The sequence below is a fragment of the Lytechinus pictus genome, chromosome 19, assembly GCF_037042905.1.
Source record: "Lytechinus pictus isolate F3 Inbred chromosome 19, Lp3.0, whole genome shotgun sequence".
Classification (NCBI taxonomy): Eukaryota; Metazoa; Echinodermata; class Echinoidea; order Temnopleuroida; family Toxopneustidae; genus Lytechinus; species Lytechinus pictus.
In genome coordinates, this window is record NC_087263.1 from 6309709 (window position 1) to 6334706 (window position 24998).

At 36.1% G+C, this 24998-nt stretch overlaps 1 protein-coding gene across 3 annotated transcripts; it reads right to left on the reverse strand.

Moving 5' to 3' along the window:
• Positions 1 to 431: 431 nt before the first annotated feature.
• LOC135157626 (myoblast determination protein 1 homolog) lies at positions 432 to 24395 on the reverse strand. Of its 3 annotated transcripts, none has more exons than XM_064113966.1 (4): positions 22942 to 24395; positions 16944 to 17658; positions 10500 to 10572; positions 432 to 2200 (listed from the first exon to the last, which is right to left on the reverse strand). In XM_064113966.1, the coding sequence occupies exons 2-4, from the start codon at positions 17496 to 17498 to the stop codon at positions 2079 to 2081; spliced, it is 750 nt and encodes a 249-aa protein (XP_063970036.1). In that variant the 5' UTR covers positions 17499 to 17658; positions 22942 to 24395; the 3' UTR covers positions 432 to 2078. The 3 variants fall into 3 exon arrangements, with proteins under 3 accessions (XP_063970036.1, XP_063970037.1, XP_063970038.1); XM_064113967.1 differs by lacking the exon at positions 22942 to 24395 and adding an exon at positions 21098 to 21380 and having other exon boundaries at positions 437 to 2200; XM_064113968.1 differs by lacking the exon at positions 22942 to 24395 and adding an exon at positions 21042 to 21380 and having other exon boundaries at positions 438 to 2200.
• Between the last annotated feature and the right edge of the window lie 603 nt (positions 24396 to 24998).

Below are 24998 nucleotides of genomic sequence, written 5' to 3' on the forward strand. Positions count from 1 at the left end.
TGTGAAATTAAGCGAAACTTAAAATTGTCTTTATTTCACATTCGATGTTGATGACATTTTCAGTGTTATGCTTGGTTGATTTTTGTCTTTTTATTCAAATAAACATTTTGTTGAAGTGGACTTGTCCTTTAATACGAAGGGCTGAGATACCCATCATTGACTATCATAATTTTATAATTGATTTGCATGTTAAAATAATAATAATAAAAAAGGTGGAAAAATCTCCAAGATGGAGAGAAAGATGATCAAAGTAAGGCATGTAAGGGAAGAGGCGAGAGAGGGAGAGAAGTGAATAGAGAGAGAGAGAGAGAGAGAGGGGGAGAGAGAGACAAACACACATCCACACTAATACACACTTACACAAATACAGAGAGGGGGGGGGGGGGAGGAGCGAGCGGGTAATAACTATAAATAATAAACCAGACAACACACAACTTGTAATGCATGATTTATGTTTCTCAATCTTATACGTAAAGGCATTCGTTTTAATTGTATACATTTTACCGTATTAAGGGCCATACAGATTGACCCATTGCAATCAAAAGCAACATAGACAATCAAGCTCGAAATAAAGTGTGTCGAGGATATTTTAGTTATGGTTACGATCACAAATCGAAACATCACAGTAGCCAAGCAGAACTGGCATGTCAATAATAACAACTTAGATTTTGAAAAAAAGTGTTCAAACGAACGCGTCTTTAATATTATACAAATTTATTTTAGCACATCGATTTTATTTTTTGGCTCATTAACGAGACATTGTGGCTCAGTGTTGGGTAAGTAGAAAACTTCTTTAATACAACAATTACATGGTCTCGTTCACGTATAATGCGGCAATGCGTGAGACTCCCGCTAGATTTATGTATATGTTTAGCATTTTTGTGATTTCAAGAATCTAAAACATACCCAGGGTGCTATTGGGACATAGTGATAGCGCACGCAAAGACCAAATTGTCACTTCTGGAAAGGTAAACTGCCGATTCGTCTACTCATCGCACATGTCGCATGAGCTCCCTTTGTTTAGTCTTATGCCATTCCGTCCATTAACGTTTCGTCTAACAGCCATTTGGTCCAATAATCACTACGTCAAATCACCAGTTCGTCTATGACCATTCGTCTCATAATCATTTGGTCTAATACCCATTTTCACTTCATTCATTTCGCCCATTTAACACTTTTTTTTCCAATTAGACCGAATGGTATACGAAATGGCTATTGGTCCAACTGGTTATTAGACGAAATGGTGAGTAGACGAAATGGCTATTGGTCCAACTGGTTATTAGACGAAATGGTGAGTAGACGAAATGGCAATTAGACCATGTGGATAGTGGACGAACTGCTGGTACACCAAATGATAATAGACGAGCTGGTAATTGGACGAACTGGTATTAGACCAATTGGAAATAAACCTCTTAAATAACAGGAACCATATTTTTTTGCATTATTTAGTATGTACACTCAACATGACACACGATTGATCCTTTTATTTACAGTTCAACATCGTTGTTTATGACCTTTTATGAAAAAAAAATGTTACTTTGTATTATTTAGGATGAATCTTTAGTTTAAGAGTTTTCCGTAGAACGGTGTAGAATTTGGTCCACCTTCTTCTAATAACATCACGTCGAATACCATGATGAGTGAATATCCATTTTAAACAAACCAACTTCGGCGGGGCAGTACGTGAGTTCCTTATTCATCTAAATTCACAAATACATACATGTAGAATACACGTCAATGCTGACTATGTGGCTCCTCTGACACATCTGCACTCTCGACTTTTCATCAGAAAATAATGATGTCCAACATAAATATTGAAGAATATTCGGTGCGAATTCTGATTTCCTCATTAAGAAGAAAAACAAATTATTTGTAAAGATATCCGATCGAATAGCCCATGATGATAAAACAAGTCAGTTTCGAGTGGTATCTTAAAGAACATCGTAGGTGGCGCCCTTGTCCTTAGGAGCGATCGTCAATTTGAATCCATCAGGCAACGTCACGTGTTGGGTACGAAGTCCAATCAGAGAGGCGGTGATGCGTAATTCGTCTTTTTTTGCGAAATTTTGAACTTCTTTCTAGGTGGCGCCCTTGTCTTTATCCCGACATTCCCTGCCTCCAGGGAAAGTGCAAGGTGTGTTGATATTTTCTACCATCAAAGAAAGGTGGTCCAAGCTCGATACTCGTTCTTCAATTTTAACTGAAACGAAAATAAAAAAAGGAAAGAAGAACAGCAGATTAAAAGTAAATGTTATGGATCAAAGCTATAATTCCAAAAATGTGTGTCTGTACAATTTATACTAATCCGTTGTACTTAAAGGTCAAGTCCACCCCAGGAAAATGCTGACTTGAATAAATAGAGAAAAATCAAACTAGCATGGTGCTGAAAATTTACTCAAAATCGGATGTAAAATAAGAAAGTTATGACATTTTAAAGTTTCACTAATTTTACACAAAACAGTGATATGCACAACTAGGTGAGCCAGTCGATGATGTCCATCACTCACTATTTATTTTGTTTTTTATTGTTTGAATTATTCAATATTTCATTTTTTTAAATATAGATTTGACAATAAGGACCAACTTGACTGAACATCATATTATTAAACAATGCTAATTCCACATGTTCAGGGAAGAATTAATCGTATTACTTGACAATGAGGAGAAAATTAGAATATATCATATTTCATATATAATAAAATACAAAATAAATAGTGAATGGATGACATCGTAGTTTCCTCATTTGCATACCAGCCACGATGTGCATATACCTGTTTTGTGAAATTAAGCGAAACTTTAAAATGTCATAACGTTCTTATTTTACATCTGATTTTCATGAAATTTTCAGTGTTATGCTTGTTGGATTTTTCTTTTTTTATTCAAATCAACGTTTTGTTGGGGTGGACTTGTCCTTTCAAGCCTGCACGATACATCTCCTAGTAAATTATATTTTGCGTTATGCTTGGAAATTCCATCCAAAATACAAGATATATATTTTCCAAATGATATTTATCCCCTTGGTACCATCCGTTTTAAAACGTGTATTGATATTTTCTTCCCCAAAACATAGTTCTATTTTAGATAACAATGCCCTTTTTTATAAAATGCTTGAAATGGAAAGTTAAGTCATTATTGGGTATTCCATGAATATAGTGGCAAGCAAGTCATATTTTTCAAGTCTGTGTTACACATCTCGCAGCCCGTGGGGAGCAGCTAAGAGTTATTTTGTTTTTCCAAAGAGAAAAGTGCACCAGTAAGAGGGCACTCTGTCTTGGCATTGCGGAGTCGGTACAGGGATCGCATGTTTCGGGATGGGGGGGGGGGGTGGATGGCAAGAGGATGTGTCCCTCCCCTCTAATAAGCAGGATGTGGTTATATCAGACAGATATACGATATTTGAGGAGTTACTTGTTTGTCAAACATCTGAACATGTCAAGTAAGGAAAACGACACATTTTAAACGATAAAACATTGTATTCATAATTATATACATAGATACATGTATATACATTTATATACACATTATATATTTCCGCTTCAATTAAAAAAATAATAGCGTACGGTAATTTGGCTGTTAAAAATGCATCAATTCTGTAGAAAACATATACACAACAAAAATAAAGCATTGAAAGTCAAGAAAAGCAGCAGGTCTACCTAAAAAAAAAATCACTGCCCTGAAAACAATACATTTATATATAAAAAGAAAATACACATTCATTAAAACCACAGCAGTAACTAACCCAACCTGTCTGCATGATAATTTTGATAACACAATTTTCGTACGGATGAATCTGTAACATATTTTTTTACTATGAAGATGTACGAAATCCAACATATTTTTATTCGCTGGAAATGGAAATAAACGAAATGAAATGAACTAATTAATCGAGTTCATTGACGCAATCACTCCACTTTCCCCTTGATTCTCGTAATGTCTGGGTACGCCATCGTGGCGAGTCATCCACATCTATCGACGATACCTAAATAGGGGACATCATCACCCGTGTCGAGACCCCGCCCGAAGCAATGGAACACACACGAGCATCGACTGGTAGAGGGATCGGTAAGGGGGGGGGGGGGGGGCGAATAGTCAGTTAGTAAGTGGGATCTTTGTACGACATGACATGTAATTACGAATACTGATTGGAGTAACGGTATGTACAGTATATAGAGCACACACGGGTAATTCATCCACTCGCCAGTGCATCGGAAAGGCGTAGACAAACTAAATCACGTTATTTGTATCAGTTTTATTGAAAATAACTCTATATTCGTAGTCTTTCGTGATTGGCTCTTTTGTGAAGCTATGATATATCAATTGCTTGTATTCGTCTATTCATTTACGAGATTTCTCACTCTGAAATGACTAGAATGTGATAGTTTGTCCCAATTCAGGACAGATATTTTTTTTCAGCTGATAAACAGTTAACAATTAAATGTATCTCTTTTTCGTTGTCTTGATAAGATTTTTTCAATTTTATATAAGATGAGATTTTAACACGTGAGTGTATGTGAGCCTGAATTATCCTTGTGCGCCCTATATGGGCCTACATGCCCTCGCAAGAATGGCAAGGTTGTGGCACCAAAATTCAGTAGCTTTGCAAAAGATGGAGATCATCAGATTCATTCAGAAGTGAACTGATGAGCTATAGAATTGAGTCAAATGGAAGGGGATGGGGGGGGGGGGTAGAAAACATGGTTAATAGGGATTTTTTGTTCTATTTTGAACTTGGCCGGGGTTTATCTATTTTCTTTTAATAACTGATTTCTCAGATATTTCAATGTATAAGTGAAATGCAAAATGCTAAAATATTCATATTTTTGGGGGGAAATGTCAATATTCTAATTAAATCAAAGTTAAAAATACACATAAAATAAGTTTAATCTTAAGCAAATGTATAAAAGTCAGATGAAGTGATTATTAAAACATTTGCAAAATAATGTACCAAGGTGGTAAAAAATTGCGTCTTTCTCTTTAGTTTTGGGACATGCAGGCCCTATTAAGTAGTTGTCATGCATCAGTTACCATACTTCCCTTCAATGTGTTACGAAAAGCTCTAAAATTGTTTCAAACTTTGGTTCCCTTTGTCCTTTTTGTAGTTTACACTGTTGATAATAGCTTTTGACCCATGATAACATTTACCAACAAAGACCCAACGAGCTGCTCCCAAGTTTGACAGTTTTGGGATTCTTTTTCACACTAGAGGACCGGGAAAGGACTTAGCACCTCTTCTTGTTTTGGTCTCTTTCGCTTCCTTTTTGAATTCTTATTTCAAAGTTTAGAGTCGAGAAGGTGGAGGAAAAGATGCCGAAAAGGAGAGAGCTTTTGTTTTCAACCTTTGTGTTAAGTGGGACTACAGGTTAATGATATTGGGATTTCGGTCCGTCCGAATTTATGTCCCACACGTCAAGGTCCACAATTCTAAAGACCTTTATGTAGATTGAATTACTGAGATAAATTTGAGCGAGCAATTTATAAAAAAATTGCACTTTCTTTTTTATATAACAATAATGAGGAAACTTTAAGCTTATGCTGCATCATCTTTGTCATAATAAATAATACTCGTGTAATATACTTTTACATATCATTTGTGTAATCGAATACATTGTAGTCATATCATAGACCCTACATGATCATATTGTGGCATTGTGAACATGCATGAATAATGATAAAAAACAAATAATTTTGTTTAGTAAATAGGGGATGCATATTTAGTAGAGTTACTTCTCTGATAGTAAGTGTGACATATTTCTTTTTGACGCAAAAAAAGATTGAATTATAATAACAATTAAATATCAAAATAATATAAATGATACAAACTTAAAATATTGGGCAACATACTGTACACTGTGTTGGGTATTGTATGTTGGTAAAAAATATATATGTTATCGGCAATTATTATCTAATTTAGCAAATTTATTACCCAATTATTAGTTTTTATTACCCCATTTGGGCAGATATTAACCAATAGTTGTGTAACTAGTATGTTGCCCGGGGTTGGGTAAAAGTTGGGCATTTTTTGCCCAACTATTTTAAGAGTGTACAAGTATTGCGAAACCAATTCACCCAGGCCTGTTTTTTCTCTTTCCACCACTTATCAGGAAAATCAGAGGAAAGGGTAACCACTTTACCCCTCATTCCTTAAAAATATACCAGCCCTATTAAAAGACCTATATCGCTTATTTCGTTTTCTTAGTGATTGTTAATTGTTTTTTAACCATAGGATTTCTCATGTATTAAAGTCAAGGTCTACATGTATATTGATAAGACCTATCACTTAATATACAAACAAAAAAATTGAAAAACATAAAGGCCCATTATGTCATCTTGACACCCATGCCAATTGGTGTAGTGGAATGCTGAAATCAGGAATCCCTCAATACAGCAATAAGGCCATATCTGTAGTAAACGCATTTTAAAGTATTTTTTATGGCCGTACTTTGACGTTTTCTTTGACATGCTTGACAAGACCTAAACTTGACTAAAAACCAAAAGATAGTTGGCAAAACGGGACAACAATTTTTCTTTTGCCTTGATTGCAGCTGACTCTGGGCCTACGTTTTGAGCTGAAAATCCAGGCGCGTTGATGTCGTACAAAGATTCCATATCGCACATCTTTGTTTTCTTTGCCTAAATTGGTTGGATTTGGGCAACCCAAGGGGGGTTTTCAGGATGAATTTTCTGGCTGTGTTTACCGCGATGAAGAAGCCGGAAAGAAGAGGATAAAAAAAATGCGAGGGGCAGGGAAGTTCACGCGTGCGTAAGGGTGCGTGAGGGTGTGTGTGTGCGTGCGGGCGAAGGGTGTGCGTGTGTATGTGTGAGGAGGGAGGGGTTGTTACGGACGAGAGAGGAGAGGGAATCGAGGGCACTTATATAGAAAAGGGCAATCTGGGCTCCGACAAGAACACAGGGGCGCCAATGTGAAACTGACAACCACCCTTTTATTTAAAAAAAAAATGATAATATATACGAAAAAAAACCTGACAATGGGAGACACAAAGAAAAATAATATGAAAAAAGAGTGGTCCGTGCCGTGTGAGTAGGGCTATACATGTATATCAAGTTATTCTTTTTAGATAATAAAAACAAATATTTTTGCCCCTATCAAGATATCGTTGTGCCCAATCGCAGGGAAATTAATGTAGGCTGTATAGAAGGCCTATTATTCATAAGGGATTGAAATTTAAACGAAGATGCTTCTTCATATACGTGTAATAAAATTTGTGGGGTTGTTGTTGGGTTATCCCTATATTTTCCCAAGATATCTGAGAGGGAAGCTAACCCAAATTAAACAAAAAACAAAACACATAACAAACAAACAAACAAACAGACAAACAAACAAAAAACCTTACCATGCCTATAGACCCTTGATTGTTTCAAAGATGACAATAAAACAACATCCGTTACATTACTTATTTCTATCACTCTCTTGAGGGGCATTTTGTTTTCGGCTTTACTTTCATCGTACATTCCCGATCTTCTCTCACAAGGTTTAAGGCTACGGGCATTGCTCGCACTCCGGCCCCAGAGTTCCCCGTGCCCTTGAGGCGAAAGAAACGCTCACATATTTATTTGTGGCGGAAGGGTAAATTATCAGCGTTTCATCACCAATCGTGCAAAAGTACACTGATGTTGATGTTTGGGAATACGCATGAAGGATAAATATGAAACCAAAAAACAAAAAAAAACATCAGAAAGCCCTTTATAATTTACCTCTTATTCCATTTACCAAATTTAATTAATATCATGATGTAAGCTAAATTGTGAAATACGAAATGCTAATAAACATGGTTGAAATGGAAAGAGAGTATACCAGGAACTTGCTTTTGTCGCCGAAAAAACAGATTTATAGTCAATGGTCTACTCTAACACTTTGGTCTAATCCTCACTTAGTCATGCTCATTAAGTCTAATTCCAATTACAGGGCCCAATTTCCACTTCGTCTAGTTGTATTGTTTTCACCTGTCAAAATATAACTTCGGTTCACAAAACAGTTCATCTAACAATATCGGCCTACGCCTACATATAAAGCGGTGTTACTACTATTAGGCGAATCAATTGAGAATATGAAAATTAGACACAAAGGCAAACGGCAATTAGACCAAAAAGTACAGACAAACTTGGGATTAGACCATAAGAAATTAGACTAATAGGAAAGTACACGGAGTGGGTGTAGACCAAATGGCAATTTTGACCCCATATATTGGCTTAAACCTACCATGCCTGCCAACCACAGGGGCATGTCTGCCTCCTCAATTCCAGAGGGAAATATCCGCAAAGGTTCGTGTACTTTTCACTAGTAACACGTCAAGGATCTTCCAATTCTTTTTATTTTTTTTCTAAATCAAAATCGGGCCTATAACATAAAAAACAAAAAAACTGACACTGTTTATAGCATACGAACACGTAGTGCACGGAGCACATGATTATTTTTTTTAAGAAATGCCCATTCCGATTCTGTCTTTTATTTTGGCATCACAATAGCCATATCAACGAGCTACCCCTTTGTGTGTTGTTTAACATGGTTTTCTTATTATCTGTTTGGAATCGTTTGTGCTGGCTTCACATTGCAATTTTTTTTTCCATTAATATGATTGTGATACAGTGTACTTGTATTTGTGTTGTAGGGCCATCCTGACAGTACACCAACTACTGATGGAGCTACCCTTCTGAAAGGAAAACTTTATGAAAACAATAATAAAATAAACATATGAATAAGTAAATTAATAATTAAATTAATAAACGATAAAAATTTAAAAGTGAGGTTAAATTTTGCGCTTTCTTTATTTTGTCTTTCGTGAAACTGACAGTTATGATATCAATTTTGTAACGTGAGGACGAACTATTAAATGGTTACATAATACTGTGTTGTGAATTTTAAATGCCATCCTTATTGTACCATCTTCGCTTACGCGTATTCCCGAGGGAGGATGCTATGATATTATGACATGATAATATCATGCATAAGGACTATTTGAAGTTATGAAACAACAATCTCTCATTCCTATTCTGGTTTCTTTCAACCTTTCGCCATTTCGTTTTTCATATGTTTTCTCTTTTCTGCCACGTAATTAATTGTCAAAGTTTCATTACACTTATGGATTGAACATAGATTCTCTTTACTGTTTTGATATCAGTTAGTTTTTCCTTGGTAAGCATGCTGTCCGCATTCTTAGTTTTCTCAGAATCTCCAAGTTAATCAAGGCAGATTGGCCTACTTTTTTCAAAGAATAAAAATATTAAATAGTTCATGATAGTGTAAAATATCGAGGCTTTTGGTAGTCCATGATAATAAAGATGAGAAATTGTTCTTTCTGCAACACACACGCTCTAACATACACACCCACATCCTCCCCACACAACACGCACAAACACAGCCTTCCTCTGTCCCTCGTAGTTTTACTTTCAGCCAAAACATACATTGAGATATGAAATTGAAAGATAAGAAAACATTAACGCGACATATTTTTTTTATAGTTACAAAAAGAAAGAAAGAACAAATTCTGACGATTCGTGCAGCTTAATTCGACTCTCTCACGCAACATCGGGATAAGAATGATTACGAATGTCATTCGGCAAATATGGTAAGAAATAAAAGTTCGCGGGCCTTGGGATCGACCGGCACGCTGCACCGCTAGCACCCCACGGCGCCCCGGTGTCTCCTCCACTACCTTGTCGTATATCAACTCGGCTGCGCAGCCACATCGCGCTCTGTTTGATTCATGGGCTATGGTATCCGAAAGTGACATCAACCTCGTCCCCGGGGATAGTGTCGAGTCCCAAGGACAAGTCGTAATATTTGGAAAATTATTAGATTGCAGTGCCGGTAGACCCATTGCTTGTGAACTGGCACAACACTTGAACCTATCCAGGATAACATTAATCACAATAAAGCGAAGGCGATGAGTGCTCCTATTCAATAATATTGAATGTAAAAAGGGTGAATAATACAACCATCCCTGTTAAATCAAGTATGGTAGATAAATAGTAAAGAGGTAGTAGAGTATATGCCCTAGTGTTAATTGCAAATATAATAATACAATTCAGAATTTCACAGAGCAAAGGTAAAGATAGTAGGACGTATTAAATTATAACGATAACGATGATTACAACGACGACAATAAAAAAATTGAATACTACTACTGCTATTACTACTATACTACTACTACTACTACTACTACTACTACTACTACTACTACAACTACTACTACTATTACTACTACTACTACTGCTACTCCTACTACTACTACTACTACTACTACTACTACTACTACTACTACTACTACTACTACTATTACTACTTCTACTATACTACTACTACTACTCTACTATTATTACCACTAACAACAACATCAGCAGCAACAAACATGATAATAATTATAATGATATATAAAGATCTTATTGAAATAATATTATGGACAGGGACACTAATAATAGTTTGAACAAAAAAGGTGACAAAGAAGGAACAGGGTCAGTTGGACAAAAAAAATGATTCTTACCTCTCCTGCAACTAGACTCGTGGCCAAGACTAGTATGATTTCCGCCATTCATTATGTTCCCTCCGTGCCTTATCTAAAAGAAAGAAGAAAAAAGAGAAAAAAAGACAGAAAAATGACGTAAACTTGACCCATTAGATACATGCTAATCATTTAAAAAATGATATTCAATAGCACTGTGCAGAAGGGGAGGGGGGGGGGGGGAGATGGGACTCTGATTCCTTAATATTTACATTAATATGGAAAAAAAAAAGAAAAAAAAAAGATAAAATATGTTCTTTAGTAGGCCTACTCTGTAAAAATCTATCACAAATTCAGATTCTCATTTAAAAGAAGGGAAAATTTTTTGCTTTATCTTTAGGTATAATTTCCAATATATTAGGCCGACATGTGACTCTTCATTTTTCCCCCTTCCGGCCGTATCTTGTCTCAGTATGATAATCATGACTTACCCTTTTTACGTCGAAATTTACTTGACGTTTTAATGCTTATATCTTTTTATCAAAATGTATAAAGCAAATTATTAATGTTGGAAATAGAAATAAACGAAATGAAATGAAAGTGAACTCAAATCACTGCATTTTGGCGCCAATATCAACGTAGAGGGCATGCTTCAATTATATTTGTTTTGCCACAGGCAAAACTCAAACGACCAAAAAGAAAAAGAAAACGAGAAGATGTGTTCAATTTTCAGTTTTGTTAAAGAAAACAGTAAAAACCAAATGAATTACAAAAAGTGTTTGACTTTCTTTATTTTTACAAAAAAAAATTCAAACAAGTCTAATTTTGTTTTTAACTTACATCATGCAGAGGGGAAAAAAATCATTGGAATATGGTAAAACGACATTTGTCAAATGTCGATATACATATATTAATAATTGCATTCATGTTTAAAATAATTAGTAAACGAGAAGTTTTCTGTTTTAAACTTAGAATTCTGTTTTCGCTTCGTTTTCATATCTACATTATTTAGAAAAACGAATTATCTGATAGTACCTTGACTTGAAACACACTGCGATTTGCACTGCATATAACACAGAATTTTGCACATAACGTAATTGACCTGTAAAAATCTGAAAATAGAAACACAGTTATGTGGTTCACATACGCATATGGCACACACTACTATGTTTCGCACTATTTTCTTCCATCCTTTCTCCATCTTATATTCATCGTCTGAAGAGCTAAATACTCACTGAAGAGTGGAGGAGATTCGAACGGAAATTGCAAGGTGCGACATATTTCCTCTCGGATTATTTGGAAACAATGGTGGAATTTCTCGGATGACGGCGGAACAACATCAGACTGGATAAAAGAACTGCCCTTTCTTTCTCCACCCCTTCTGAAATGCCATGAGTATATAACCGCCACGTCCATCCTCAAATGGATCAAATGAGACCAGCTATTTCACACCTTCGTTAGGCTTTGTTCAAGCCGCCTGGAAGTTGTTCACCGCGGTGGCATACTGCGGCCTTGAAATTGGGTCGACGAGAAAAGATTCCGATTTGGGGAAAGTCGTCCCAATTTTGCTATTCACGGACGATTTTGATTGCATGAAAAAAATAGGCAAACTAAGCATGATAATTGCATGTACCCCCCGAAAACAAACATGAAAATAGAAAAGTACGAACAGAAGAAAAAATATATATTTACCCAAATGAGAATGTAAAAAAAGACATTGAGTGAAAATATCATTTTCAACATCGGCCTTACATTACTGCAACAGGGATACGCAGTGACGTCATGAAAATGACGAATGATTGGTAAATAATCAATATCTTATCTTTTTCAAGTTTCCGAAAAAAATACATTATAGCAGCCTTTATTAGGCCCTATGACTTTCCGTGGTTCGAATCAATCGAAATCCTGAAAATTTAAAAGCTTTCATTAAACAAATGTTTAATGGAAACGAAACTGTCCACTGCTATTTCTGAGGGGACCTAATTTCGATGGACATTTTACGAAAGTCCAACCACGTACCTGTAAGTTCCACGGAAGCCGCTATTTTCCCCCTTTTCCGCGGATTAATAAAGAAATGCCAACACCATATTAATCCACCACGATCAAGCGTGGTTTAATCAAGGGGGTTAGTGGCAGCACCCTACCGGTAAGACTAGGGTTTTTGCTACCGGCACACCTGGTAATGGGGAAATTATGATATGGGTTCTCCAATAGTTACCAATTCCATCACAAGTTTGTTTTACTTTACCATCTTCCGAATTTGTTATTGACGGACCAGTGCCGCGGATCCGTTTATTCTATACGTTTAAAATTTCTTGTGTTACGATACTTATCTTTAAAAATAAAAATAATTACTTACGATAAAAAATAATCTTTAGTATCATATATATGTAGGTCTAGATATTAAAACTAAAATTGGTTTCTCCTTTCTAGGCCTAATTGTAATCTATAGGCATACATGTTATCAACCACTCATTAAGTTCAATTTTGTATTTTATCAGAATCATCTTAACTATGGTTTTGTTGTGGCTTGTTGTTACATCCATATCGGGGTGTCTCTATAGACTATATACCCCCTTTTCAATGTTATGGATAGGGCCTACACGATGAAGCCCTTATCTGCTCTTTACTGACTTTAGTTTAGGAGAGAGTTTTCAAGTTATGACCTGCAGTCTGTCATGTTGGTACAATATTCAGTGGCAACACCTAAATGAGCAAGGGTATGATAATTGATATTGTGTATTTTCTTCCGAAATAAAACAGCTTACCCCTTTTCTTTTTGAAGGGTAACATGCAGCATATCCCTGAGTAGCAACGGGGGGGGGGGGGAGGGGGGGGGGTGATCTGCATTTATTCCAGGGTAAAATGTTGCCTATTGCTAACCTGACGATTTAATCGGCACTTTCTCCTGATTGATAATGGTGCCTACTCTTCATCCCTTTCTCCACTCCATTAGGCATGTTAGGGGTAACACTTCTTCCGATAGTAAATGGTGCATGCTGGTTACCCCTCTTCACACGAAGGGTAACACGACGTACCCCTTTAAGGAGTCAGGGGATCATCTGCACTTTCCTCTGGAAGACGAACATGAATATCATAATCCATGGTCTATACGAGTACTTGAAAGTGCTCTGGTCGGGTCGAGATAAACAAACAGCACGAAGGGGGACAACACCTTACTGGTTTAGCATTTCATTCTTCGACACCGGTCTTAGAAGATTCTGGCTTGAGCGGATGAAATTATGTCCCCCGACTTTGACTTCGAGCACCAACTCTTAACTTCTAAAGGTGAAAGGGGGGGGGGGGAGGGAGGGGCACCAGCTGAAGTTTAATGCTGGAGCAATATAACCATGATAACCAAGATAAGACTCTTTAAAAATGTTGAATTGGAAGGGGGAAAAGTAACTTCCTTAAACACGTATGAAGACGCGATCTTTAAACCTTGAGATATTGAACAATGATCTGGGCAGTTAAACGTACCCTAAAAACAATCTCATTAAAACTAATGCAAGTGGTTAATTTATAAAAGGGGTTGCGGAATAAAAATATATAATAAAGAGAATCTACTCATTTTAAACAAGAATTAACTATAAAAACAACATGAAAGTATCCATCATCTCCATCACATGAACCAGATCAACCTTCTCAATTTTTGAATTCGACAAAATAAAAATTTAAACTGACAATTAGACGAATGCCAAGTAATTTTATATCTCTATACCATGCACATAGGGATCGCCAGTTAAACTACATTTTGCCGCCAAGTCGACCTAGCTAGCTGGAGGTCGCAGAGCTTCTTCTAGATGCAGCCATTGAGACATCTTAAGAAAACATCTTCATAATAGCATTCATATTTTGAGCAGGGCCTGTCTGCTGTAGGTTGCTAACAGTATAGGGTGCTTCATGAAAATGAACATAATGAAATGAACTCATAACCATTGTGGCTATGAATGTTCGGAAATCTAATATGTCCATGGTTCGATCATATGTGCTTTATCATGGAGAATATTTTTACTAAGTAGTAAATTATGTAAATTATAGATTAACAGACTGAAATAAAGATAGCTAACATTAAAAATTCAAGCACATAAATGCTATGGTGGGTTAGGAATTTTCTTTTGTGCCAATAAAAAGTTAATTCAATATTCATTATCTATTCATTTTCACAAGAATCAAGCTCTATGAAATGTTCTTCCGACATGGTATCTTTTTACAGAAGCATTTAGTAGATTGTTTTCAGGTATTAAATCAGGTAAATAATGTCCATTCTGACAATCAGTGTCAAACGGTTAAGATTGCACTTTCATGAAGAAAATAGACCCCGGAAATGACGTTAAAAATAAATTGATTGCATATCTTACGTAGATCATAGTTTATAATCTAAATAGTCTCTAGAAGATGATGTATCATTATTTTTGATCTGCCTTGATATGAGTCTTATAGGATATACCCTTTCTTTGAATAGAAGCTATATTGGATAAACATTTTTTTCGACACACCCTGTACTGCTTACTGTAGGACAAAAGTTCATGACACACAACTGTACTTCTTGGTCGCTCATCATAATTAGGATATAGGTCTATCGCTACACGGGTTAGTTTGTATGGGCTTTTCCTCGATATATGACGTCACGAATTATGTAAATAATGCCATCTCAAATTTGATATGACTCGATTTGATTTAAATGGGAATCTAACCCAAATAAACACTTGTTTTTGTAAGAAAAAGAAAAATCTGACAATTTGTTCGGGGAAAGTTTGAACAATATTAGACAAACAACAAGAAAGTTATGATTTTTTTTTAAAACTTGCACATATTGTTAATTACTTTATACCCATGGAGACTTCAAATTGGCCGCATATGAGATGTCATAGTGATGCAAGGCAAGGACTACTCTTCCATGTACTTCAATATATATAATGGCTGAAATGTAATTTTCCCCACAAGTTTTATTTCAAATTATATTGTTCTTTTCATGAGGACATATACTACACTGGGTTATATTCAGATTGCTGCCCCAGGGGAATGAGTACTTCGGAGAAAACCGCAAATTCCTGATAATTAAGTCATGATTTACTCACCGAGTTGCCAATTTAAAATCTACAAAGTATTAGTGCTCTCAATTCTAAAGCAGCTGGAACTTTCTTATTGCTTGTCCGATTTCTTTCAAACTTTCACCATTCTGTTGAATTTATTTTTCTCCTTCCCAACACAACATTTTATGGCCAAGGTTGGATTCCCTTACATTCAAGGTAATACGTCCATTTCTTCTTCAATTCAATCTTTTGAATTAAAATGCTAGAATTAAGAATTCGAACTGAGGTAGATTAGCTAGATTTGTTAAAAAAAACATAATTTTTCATACAAAAAAATACGGGAGTATCGTGCTCTACAGTTTGCAAAAAATAATACATGCGTATGGGCATGATGTGGTGTTTTTAAAGAAAAATTGTGAGCCCTTATAATACAAAAATATAATTTCGTGATAAATTCGTATACTTTCATTTTCTTTTTATTGACCGGGGGGGGGGGTATGCCAGTGTTAATGCCAGAGGGCGATGCTCCCTTTATTAGAAGTCCGATTTAGCCACCCTCGCGTTATGCATTTTTATATCGATTGTCCATCCCACATAAAACAATAGGGGTCAAATTACAAGTTTATTGTCAATTATTGGTCTCACGCCAATTCGTCCAATTACCAACTCGTCTACTACTTGGTCTACCATCAGTTCGTCCACTATCCACATGGTCTAATTGCGATTTCGTCCACTCACCATTTCGTCTAATAAACAATTGGTCCAATAGCCATTTAGTCCATATACCATTTGGTCTACTTGGACTAAGTGTTGATTTGGCGAAATGAATGAAACTAAAATGGATATTATAGACCAATTGACCATGCTGATTATGAGACGAAATGGTCATAGACGAACTGGTCATTAGAAGAAGTGATGATTGGACGAAATATTTATTGGACCAAACGGTTGTTAGACGACATGTTGATGGACGGAATGACATTAGACTAAGTGAAGGTAGACCGTGTGGTGAGTGGAAGAGTTGGCGGTAGACGAATTGGCAATTCACCAAATAGCTAGAAGACACCTAACGCGCAAATGCGTGGGTTCGCATCCCTTTTGGAACTTTGCCCTCAATTTGACCGTTCCTCAAAGTGGTATATTACAATACTTCTAATATAATTATATTTTGAGGCCTACAGTCTGACCATGCATGACAACAGTCCAGAGTATAGGCACGAATATTAATTATTTTCCAGTAACTTACAGCCAATTACAGGAGGTGCCCTAAATAGGCAGAACATAGTGTATGAAGTTAATGTTTCTAGATTTATTTATTTTCGAGTACATTTTATCAAGGTGAATGGATATAATCATCTTCTTTTAGTCTATCCTGATAGTTTAAGATGAAATTTTTAATAAGAGTAATATCATAACATTTTAAAAAATAACAATATTCTACCATTCTTACCTCATCGCATAAATCAATATCTCGGCAATCCATGCCACCATACGAACTCAAGTACGCATCCTGATCATCAGCTTCGTGTAACATCAATTGTAATCGTTCAATATATTGGATAGCATTCCTCAAAATAGTCACTTTGGGCATCCGTTGCTCCGGATTCGAGCAAGTCCGTTGCTTGAGGATTTCGAACGCGGCGTTCACCTTACACAGCCGCCGCCTCTCCCGTTGAGTCGCCGCCCGCCGCTTGTCGAACAGGCTCGATTTCTTCTTCTTCTTGCAGGCCGAGCACGCCCACAGCAGGCATCGTCGCTCGCCGTGCTCCGAGCTGCACACGGGGGCCAGGACGTGCGAGTGTCGGTGGTGGTGGTGGTGGTGATGGTGACCGTAGCCGTTGTCGATGGAAGCGTTGTTCGAACTGATGATCATTGTGTCGCTGCGTTCTTGGTCCTGGTCGTTTCGTCCTCGGCAGTGCGCCGACGCATAGGCGCATGAATGACCGTTGGTTTCGCTCATAGACATCGAATAGCTATCAGATGTAACTTCGCTGTACGGGTACATTGTCCCTCTCCAACTGCCTATTCCAGAGTCCCAAGTAAAAATGAAGTTTTCAAAGCTGAAATATGTTCAAAATTATACTTATTAAATCCTCTTTGCATCCGTCAAATGTAAGACGATAAATCACACACAGCTCTCAATGTGACATCCGAAGGAAACTCATCTGTAAATGAAAGGAAGAAAAATAATAAACTTTAATAGTTTCATACTGCAGGAGTTTTTTAATACTTGAAAAAAAAAATACTTGTATTACATCATTTAAAAGGTGCACTGAAATACGATTTTCAGTTTAATTTCAATTCATTTCATTTCCACAAAATTAAAATATATACAAAGCAATATAAAAATACATTTTAAAATAGTGGTAGACCGAATGAAAGCTCATCAGGCTTGTTTGGATGGCCCAAAATAACATACGTAATACATAATACATACATAATCATAAAAATACATCCATATGGCATGAGACAGGACAGGAAAGAAGGAGGAAAGAGACAGCGAGGTTATGATTATTTGTGAAGAGAAAGGGGTTGCTGAGTGTAAAGTAAATGTCGTTTGTAATTAAAGTTGAAAAGATATGTTCAACTACTCTACCAAGAGGCCTAGATTATAGATACCATTAAATGAAGTTGAATTTCATACTGATCTGACAATCTTTGATATGATTGTCTGAACGTTACGTTGCCTTCCGTCATTTAAAACAAATCAGTGTGGAATTTTCGGCTTGTCTTTTTAAGTTTGAGCAGGCTGGATCATAAGATATTACAATTCGACTGACAAACATTACATGAACCACCTTTTTAGGAAAAATGAACCTTATAGCACATGTATCTTTAAAATATGTAGGGCCTATATAATGGAATTAATCTAAAAATGACTGTTTGCTGGCACTTACATAATCTAATAGTATACAAGATAAAGGCCTATGGTATAGATGTGGTTAAAGATAAAAGAATCACTATAATAGTGGTTATTTTGACAATTTGTATGAAAAAGGAATGATCTCAATCATTTATAATACTCAGTGTGCTGAAAGGCGAAAGTGTTAATGAGATCAAAACGTATATAGGAACGTTAGGCAGTGGCATCCTGAACAGACTTGTCGAAAAAACACAAAAAAATCACAAAAAACAAAAAATATATAAAACGAAAAGGGAGGAGACATGGTCAGAAAGTAACTGGAGCTGTTCTTTTTTTAATATTTAAAAACAACCATCTATCATACCTGCCTAATGTACCACCAAAAAGCGATATAGTCGGCGAAACATTATTATTATATTTTTTCGGGGGGGGGGGGGGTCTATTAATGTACTGTGTAATGATGAATTATTAGAAAGAGACGTTTTTGAAAATCGATACAGATAACCCCAAAACAACAGAAAAAACATATTGGCATGGTAAAGGAATATTATAGAGAAATAATCATATTTGTGGAAGAGATAATGAACAGCTAGAAGTGACAATAGGAGCCTGAAAAGACAGGGAGGGGGAGGGGGGGGGGGGGTAAAAGAGAAAGAACAATAGAGGGTGAAAGGGTGTGCAAGAGAAAAGGGGTGGGTGACACTTCGAAAGGTGTGATTACTGACAGAAGGAGAAAGATTGAACTGAAGCTCACCGGATTAGCCATGTGAACATTTCGAGAACTATTTAACTTATTGTGTTTATTGTTTTTAAGGCAAACTTGTTTTGCCCCCAAAATATGTAGAATGTCTAAAATACATCCTTACAAGGGCGTGAATGCGAACAACAAGGAATCTTGCTGGATCAACAAAATTACGATTCTGTGAGTTAAATCGACTTTTCATGACTTTCATTGCCATTTATAAACTGTAATCTTTTTAGTTTTATGCACGTTAAAATGTTTTATGAGACCCTAGGTACCCCGGATGTAGGCAGTTTTAACGCTCCCCAAATCGATTCGGCGCCCAAGATATAGAGCGATATTGACCTTGTGTGTCGGCTGGGGATCTCTTTACGGGAGCTTCGAAATATATTTCGAAATATTCCCACAACATAACACACACACAAACAAATTATAAGAGCAATTACAGCCAAGGGTTGCGTTAGGTCTTCATCTAACATGACTAAGGGGTGCCCCGGGCTGAAGATATATATTTTAATAAATGGAGTAAAATTCACAGAGCAAAATGCTGAATATTTGATCAAAATCGGATAACAAATAACAAAGTTATTGAATTTTAAAGATTTACATTATTCCGTTGAAACAGTTCTAGGTTTGTCCTCTTTAATATTCATTAGGTGGGCTAATGATGTCAATATCTCAACTTGTTCATTTGTTTTTTATTATATGAAATTAGGTTTATTCAAAAATGTTCTACCAAGAATTAAAACGATTGTATTGATAACTGATTAAGTGCATTAGTTATTTATTGCTGCAACTTATTTCAGTATAATGGAGAAACATCATTTACACATGTATGAAAAATGAAGCAATTATGATGTCATGTAATAACATAAGAAAAAGGAATGTGGGGATGTGACATTATCTGCCCACCTAATGAATAATCATAACGACGTGTACATAACTGTTTTCACAAAATATTGCTAAACTTTAAAATTCAATAACTTCTTCAATTGTTAGCCGATTTTGAAGAAATGTTCAGCACTTTGCTCTGTGAATTTCACTATGATTATTTAGATATGATTATTCTAAGCCCAGTGCATCCCCTTAACGAACAAAACACAATATTTATGTTTTATACATATAAAACCTTTTTATAATCCTTTACAACTGTGGGAATATGACAAATGAATTCAGTACTAACAATTACAGAAACCACAAATTGTTTGATGACAAAACATGATGTGTTTTAACTTCATTGTTTGTGGTTGAAATAGAGATGATCTGATCTTACGCAACACTAGACGTGTTACTTCAATACCATAGCATGGTTTCGTTTGATTACATGCCTAACTGATTTTTTATTATTTTTTTTAAGTGTGGGGGAAAATTGATTTATGAAATAAGCCAAATATCATTACACTTAACCATGTATGTTCGCAGTAAAAAAATTTGATATAATTCTCCTTGTTTAACGATTCAAAATAAAGATATAAACAGATCTACGTCCGCCCAATTTACAATAGTTTGGCACTCGATGAGAGATAGATTTAAACACAATAAAATTACATTGAATTAAACTTATATCTGCGCTAACAACAAACAGGCTTGCATGCACGAAATAGCCGAGGAGAAGATTGTCGAGCATGATACATGCCAATAAAATTGTTGTATGTATGGCTCTACTCTTTCTAACGATTAATTCTTCACCATTTTGTTTGTGATGAACAGAACATCATGTCCAACAAAACATTGTCACACCCCAAATTGTCATCGTGATTAAGTAAAATCTTATCAAGACACGCGCGTTCGCAATTTTTTCTTATTAATTTAAATCCAGTGATTTAAAATCGTGGATATTTTCTTATGCACATCATAATCTCTTGAGCCTCGATCTATGTCCCCGTGATATAATATATAGCAAATTTCAAAAGACAAGTTTGATTGGTTGATAAATAACTCACTGTTAAGGATAGAGTTGAAACTTGATCTCAACACAAGAACAAATTCGAAGAATTACCTCGAAATTTTCGGCTGCTAACTGCAAACCTTCCTCAGCGATGACCGGAGTGACCCGATTCGACCTGGTGACGAATAGTTTCTTGTGTTGAGATCAAAAGTTTAAACATTATGTTATCTTCAACCAACACAGATGAACTTTCCTGATCGAATGTTATACAACGATGATTTCGATTGGCTAATACCATTACGCTATTAATCCCTGTGTTACAAAACCGTGTTGTCAGAATTTGGCGCCCAAAGATAAGACGATGCATCGTAAAACTAAAGATACATTAATATCTGATACATCCGCGGTCGGCCAACATCCAAAAGGATGGGAATTTTATCATCGTCGCTCTATCCTTGAAATAAACCTTAAATGACTATTGCAACATTTAATGTTTCCGGGTTGGGATCTACCCGTAAAGCGGCGAGAGAAATCTGGTTTCAATTATGAGTATTTTTTATCGTTCGGATGTGCCGTTTGAGCTCCGTGTGATTTATGTTGTGGTTGGTTCCAAGTCCTTCAGTGTTAAGTTGTTTTAAATAGTGTTTGTGGAATGTATGTTTGTGAGTAAAACGCGGCATACCTACTGTATACATCAAAAGTAAAATCATGTACCATATACCTGGTAAATTATAACGCAATGGTTGTGAAAAAACAAGTTATAGAATTAATATACATGAATAAAATAATCACTTAGATATCTCAGAAGGAAGACAATTTTCATAGGAGTGAGCAATTAGGTCTACAGAACGATAGTTGCATCGATTTCGAGTAAATATAAATAGGTCAAAATGAAGAAACATGTGTCGGATGCAGACATATATTTATTATGTAAACATAAAATAAAATAATTTATTTTTAGTATCAGAAAATTTTCAGGCATGCGGTTCTTATGCATGTCGAGCGTAAGTTAAATCGAAAACCTCAGTCGAGAGAAGTTAATTGTGTTATTAAAATGCTAACAAATTATGATCACGACGAAATATATAACCATATGACTGTAGTCATGGTGACAGGTAGTTCCTATGAATTAGTTGACTTTGTTGTATCAAACAACATGAAAATAAACTGATGAAAGAGAAATCAGAAAGCATCATTAAGGAATAAAACAACTGAAATTTATGCACATTTATATCTGACCTACTTTGTATACTGTAAAAATAAAAAAAGGAAATCGAAATACGAGTACAGCACGACTGTTGTCATGAGTGTTGGGTAATTGGTCAAGTTCAAGTTCAAATGAAGATGAAAATAAACAACAATCTAAAGTCGTGATAAAAAAAATGGAACTTTAAAGCAGTTGCCATTTAAGATTGGCATTCCTTTCAAGGGAAAACTGATTTATAGCGTTTTTGTATTTCATTCCTCAAGGCAAGTTTATCACCCGTTATATTACCATCTTACTAGTAAATGGATTCATATTAACCTTATAGTTTACAGTTTATAGATCATAAAACTTAAATGGAGGCAAATTAGTAAAAATTTTAAATTTTCGTTTTGCAGTATAAATTATTAAAAACAATCGAAATCAATGATAGGACATTGAAAAGGTGAGCATAACTTTCACAACAATACATTATTTGAAATATGCCATTTGATATTCAAATATGGACTGGCAATGTATGCAGGGTGCGTTGTATTTCAAAGTCATTACTCCATTCCGTCTATTTTCTATCTCAATACCGCTCTTGTAAAATTAGATGCAATATTAGAGGTGATTGTATTTGGTTAACAGGTAACAAGTTAAAAAGGCCGGGTCAGTCAGTAAGATGTATCTGGTTTACAGGTTACAAGTTAAAATGCCGGGTCAGTCAGTAAGATAGGATGACATTATAGCAATGACAATTAATACCCACCTTGATCGGTACAACTTCCCTTCTTAGACGCCGACAGGTCTGGCGGTCTCCGAGATGCGAGTTACCATCAGCACCGGTAGTGATCTGCGTGGATGATGCTCCTATTCCTTCTGCACTAGACTGCGGAATATTTTGGCGCGTCGAGTCAGCCAGCTTCCCGATAAACGCGACATCAGCGTCCGACACAGGCGAGATGCTAAGTCCGCCTTAACCCCTCGCGCCCCGGATAAGCACCTCCACCTTCAACTCTGGTGAAACCAAGGAGATGGCGAGGCTGGATGGGGTCGAATGGGTTGATGGATTGACATGTATGGGGGAAAGGCTATAAGGATGCTTGATGTCGAGATTAAGAGTCCCTCTCTGCTATAGTCCGATGTTTGGAATACTGGATGATCGTGATGAACTACTCCTCTACGCCAATGTGAATGGCATTCGTTGATCTTTGGGGGTTGGGGCGACTGAGGGAGTGTGTGCTAATAGTAGTGGGGCTCGGGCATTTTGTAGTATTTTTATTTCTTTGAAGTGCTATAGGAAAAGGAGACTAGCAATCATAGGTCTAGTCCATTTCATTTATGTTCATCCCTAAATACGAAAGTGAACACATATAATTATGAAGGGTATGTCTAGCTTATATCAAAATTCATCTTGCTTTCGCTCTGATCTTATTTCCGTTTACTCTCCTAGTATCTCAATTGATTCATATTTTCTCTTTTCTCCATTTAGAATGCATGTATTCACGTTGTTTCTGTTTATTTGCCTTAATAATACCTTTCCTCTTTTTCATTTCTCCAATTATTATCCCTATTATTTATTTTACACCAAAAGAAATACATTATACAATGATTGTAATAGATTTCAGTGGCGGATTTTATTTTGTATTTACTTGTAAATCAGTAAATGAACCGTCATGTTTCTAAATCAAATTTCTATTTTATATACAAGATAATGGATAATGAATTTCAGGCTATACAAATATTTTCAGAAATTATAGTGATGAGAGTGTACAAAGGAAATGAAATATTCTAATGAGATTTTCCTTGCCCACGTGTTAGTCATTGGTATTTCTTCTACATACGTTTAATAAGGCTTATGTTTGATGTTAAAATATTTTATTCTATCGGGGGAAATGAACTGTAGGCTATAAAACCCAACGTATATAAACATAACAAAGAACATACTTTTGTAAAACCATGGACCTTTGCTAGTAGGTCCATGGTAGAACCATGTCAACTCGCTGTAAATTGCCACCTGATTCTTAGCGTTGTGCTCTCAGCTTTTTTCTTCAATAACATGCCGTTGTATTTATAGCGTAATAGTAGTTTAAGTTAAATTTTGAAAGAGAAATCTAACAACGCGCTATTAGCTTGAACTTTTCTATCATTCCTTACAGCATACGAAAGTTTCTTTTGCACGTCGGGAGCCACAGCCTCCGAAAGCTTCAACATCACACCAAAGGGGTTAACATTGCACCCCTTACACTCCCTCTATACCACCCTCTCCGATGTCTACCAGTACCCCCTCCCGATGACATCCCGAAGAACGAGACAGGTGTGCACTTCGCTGTGACGTCACTAATGTCATTAGCAAATGGGAGGAGATTTATTGCGCTTTGTGGCTGGCTGGAGGCCGCCACGACCAGAACTTTTGTGGGTTTATGTTTTTATTATTTCCTCTATTCAATCGTGTTCGCTGCGCGTCCCATGTGGGATCTCATTTCTCCAATTGGTCCTATATCACAATTGTTTATGATATTAATGTAAGAGTTGAGTGTAAGCAAAAATATACCGAATCATAACATGCGACGAGCGTCAGATAGAAGGGAATACCAGCATCTAGTTCATATCTCAATTAAAACCAAACATGCTTCGCCATTTGATTTTGGTCAACGTTGTTTTGATGAATCTTATTGACTTTTCTATAGGGTATGGGATGCATGTGAAACATAATTGAAATTACCTAGTGAAATGTAAAGAAATGAAAAAAACCCTAGAAACCTGACAATATTATAAATGAAATAAAGTTCTTCGTCTAGCGTTAAAACTTTTAGGTTTGTGTTT

Bases quoted from the DNA above. Each gene is read 5' to 3' on its own strand.
- LOC135157626 (XM_064113966.1), bottom strand. From the start codon at position 17,498: ATGTACCCGTACAGCGAAGTTACATCTGATAGCTATTCGATGTCTATG. The intron at 10,573-16,943 runs GTAAGAATGGTA...TCTTTCTTTTAG, and splicing joins ATATTGATTTATGCGATGAG to ATAAGGCACGGAGGGAACAT. The intron at 2,201-10,499 runs GTAAGAATCATT...TTTTCGTTTCAG, and splicing joins CGAGTCTAGTTGCAGGAGAG to TTAAAATTGAAGAACGAGTA.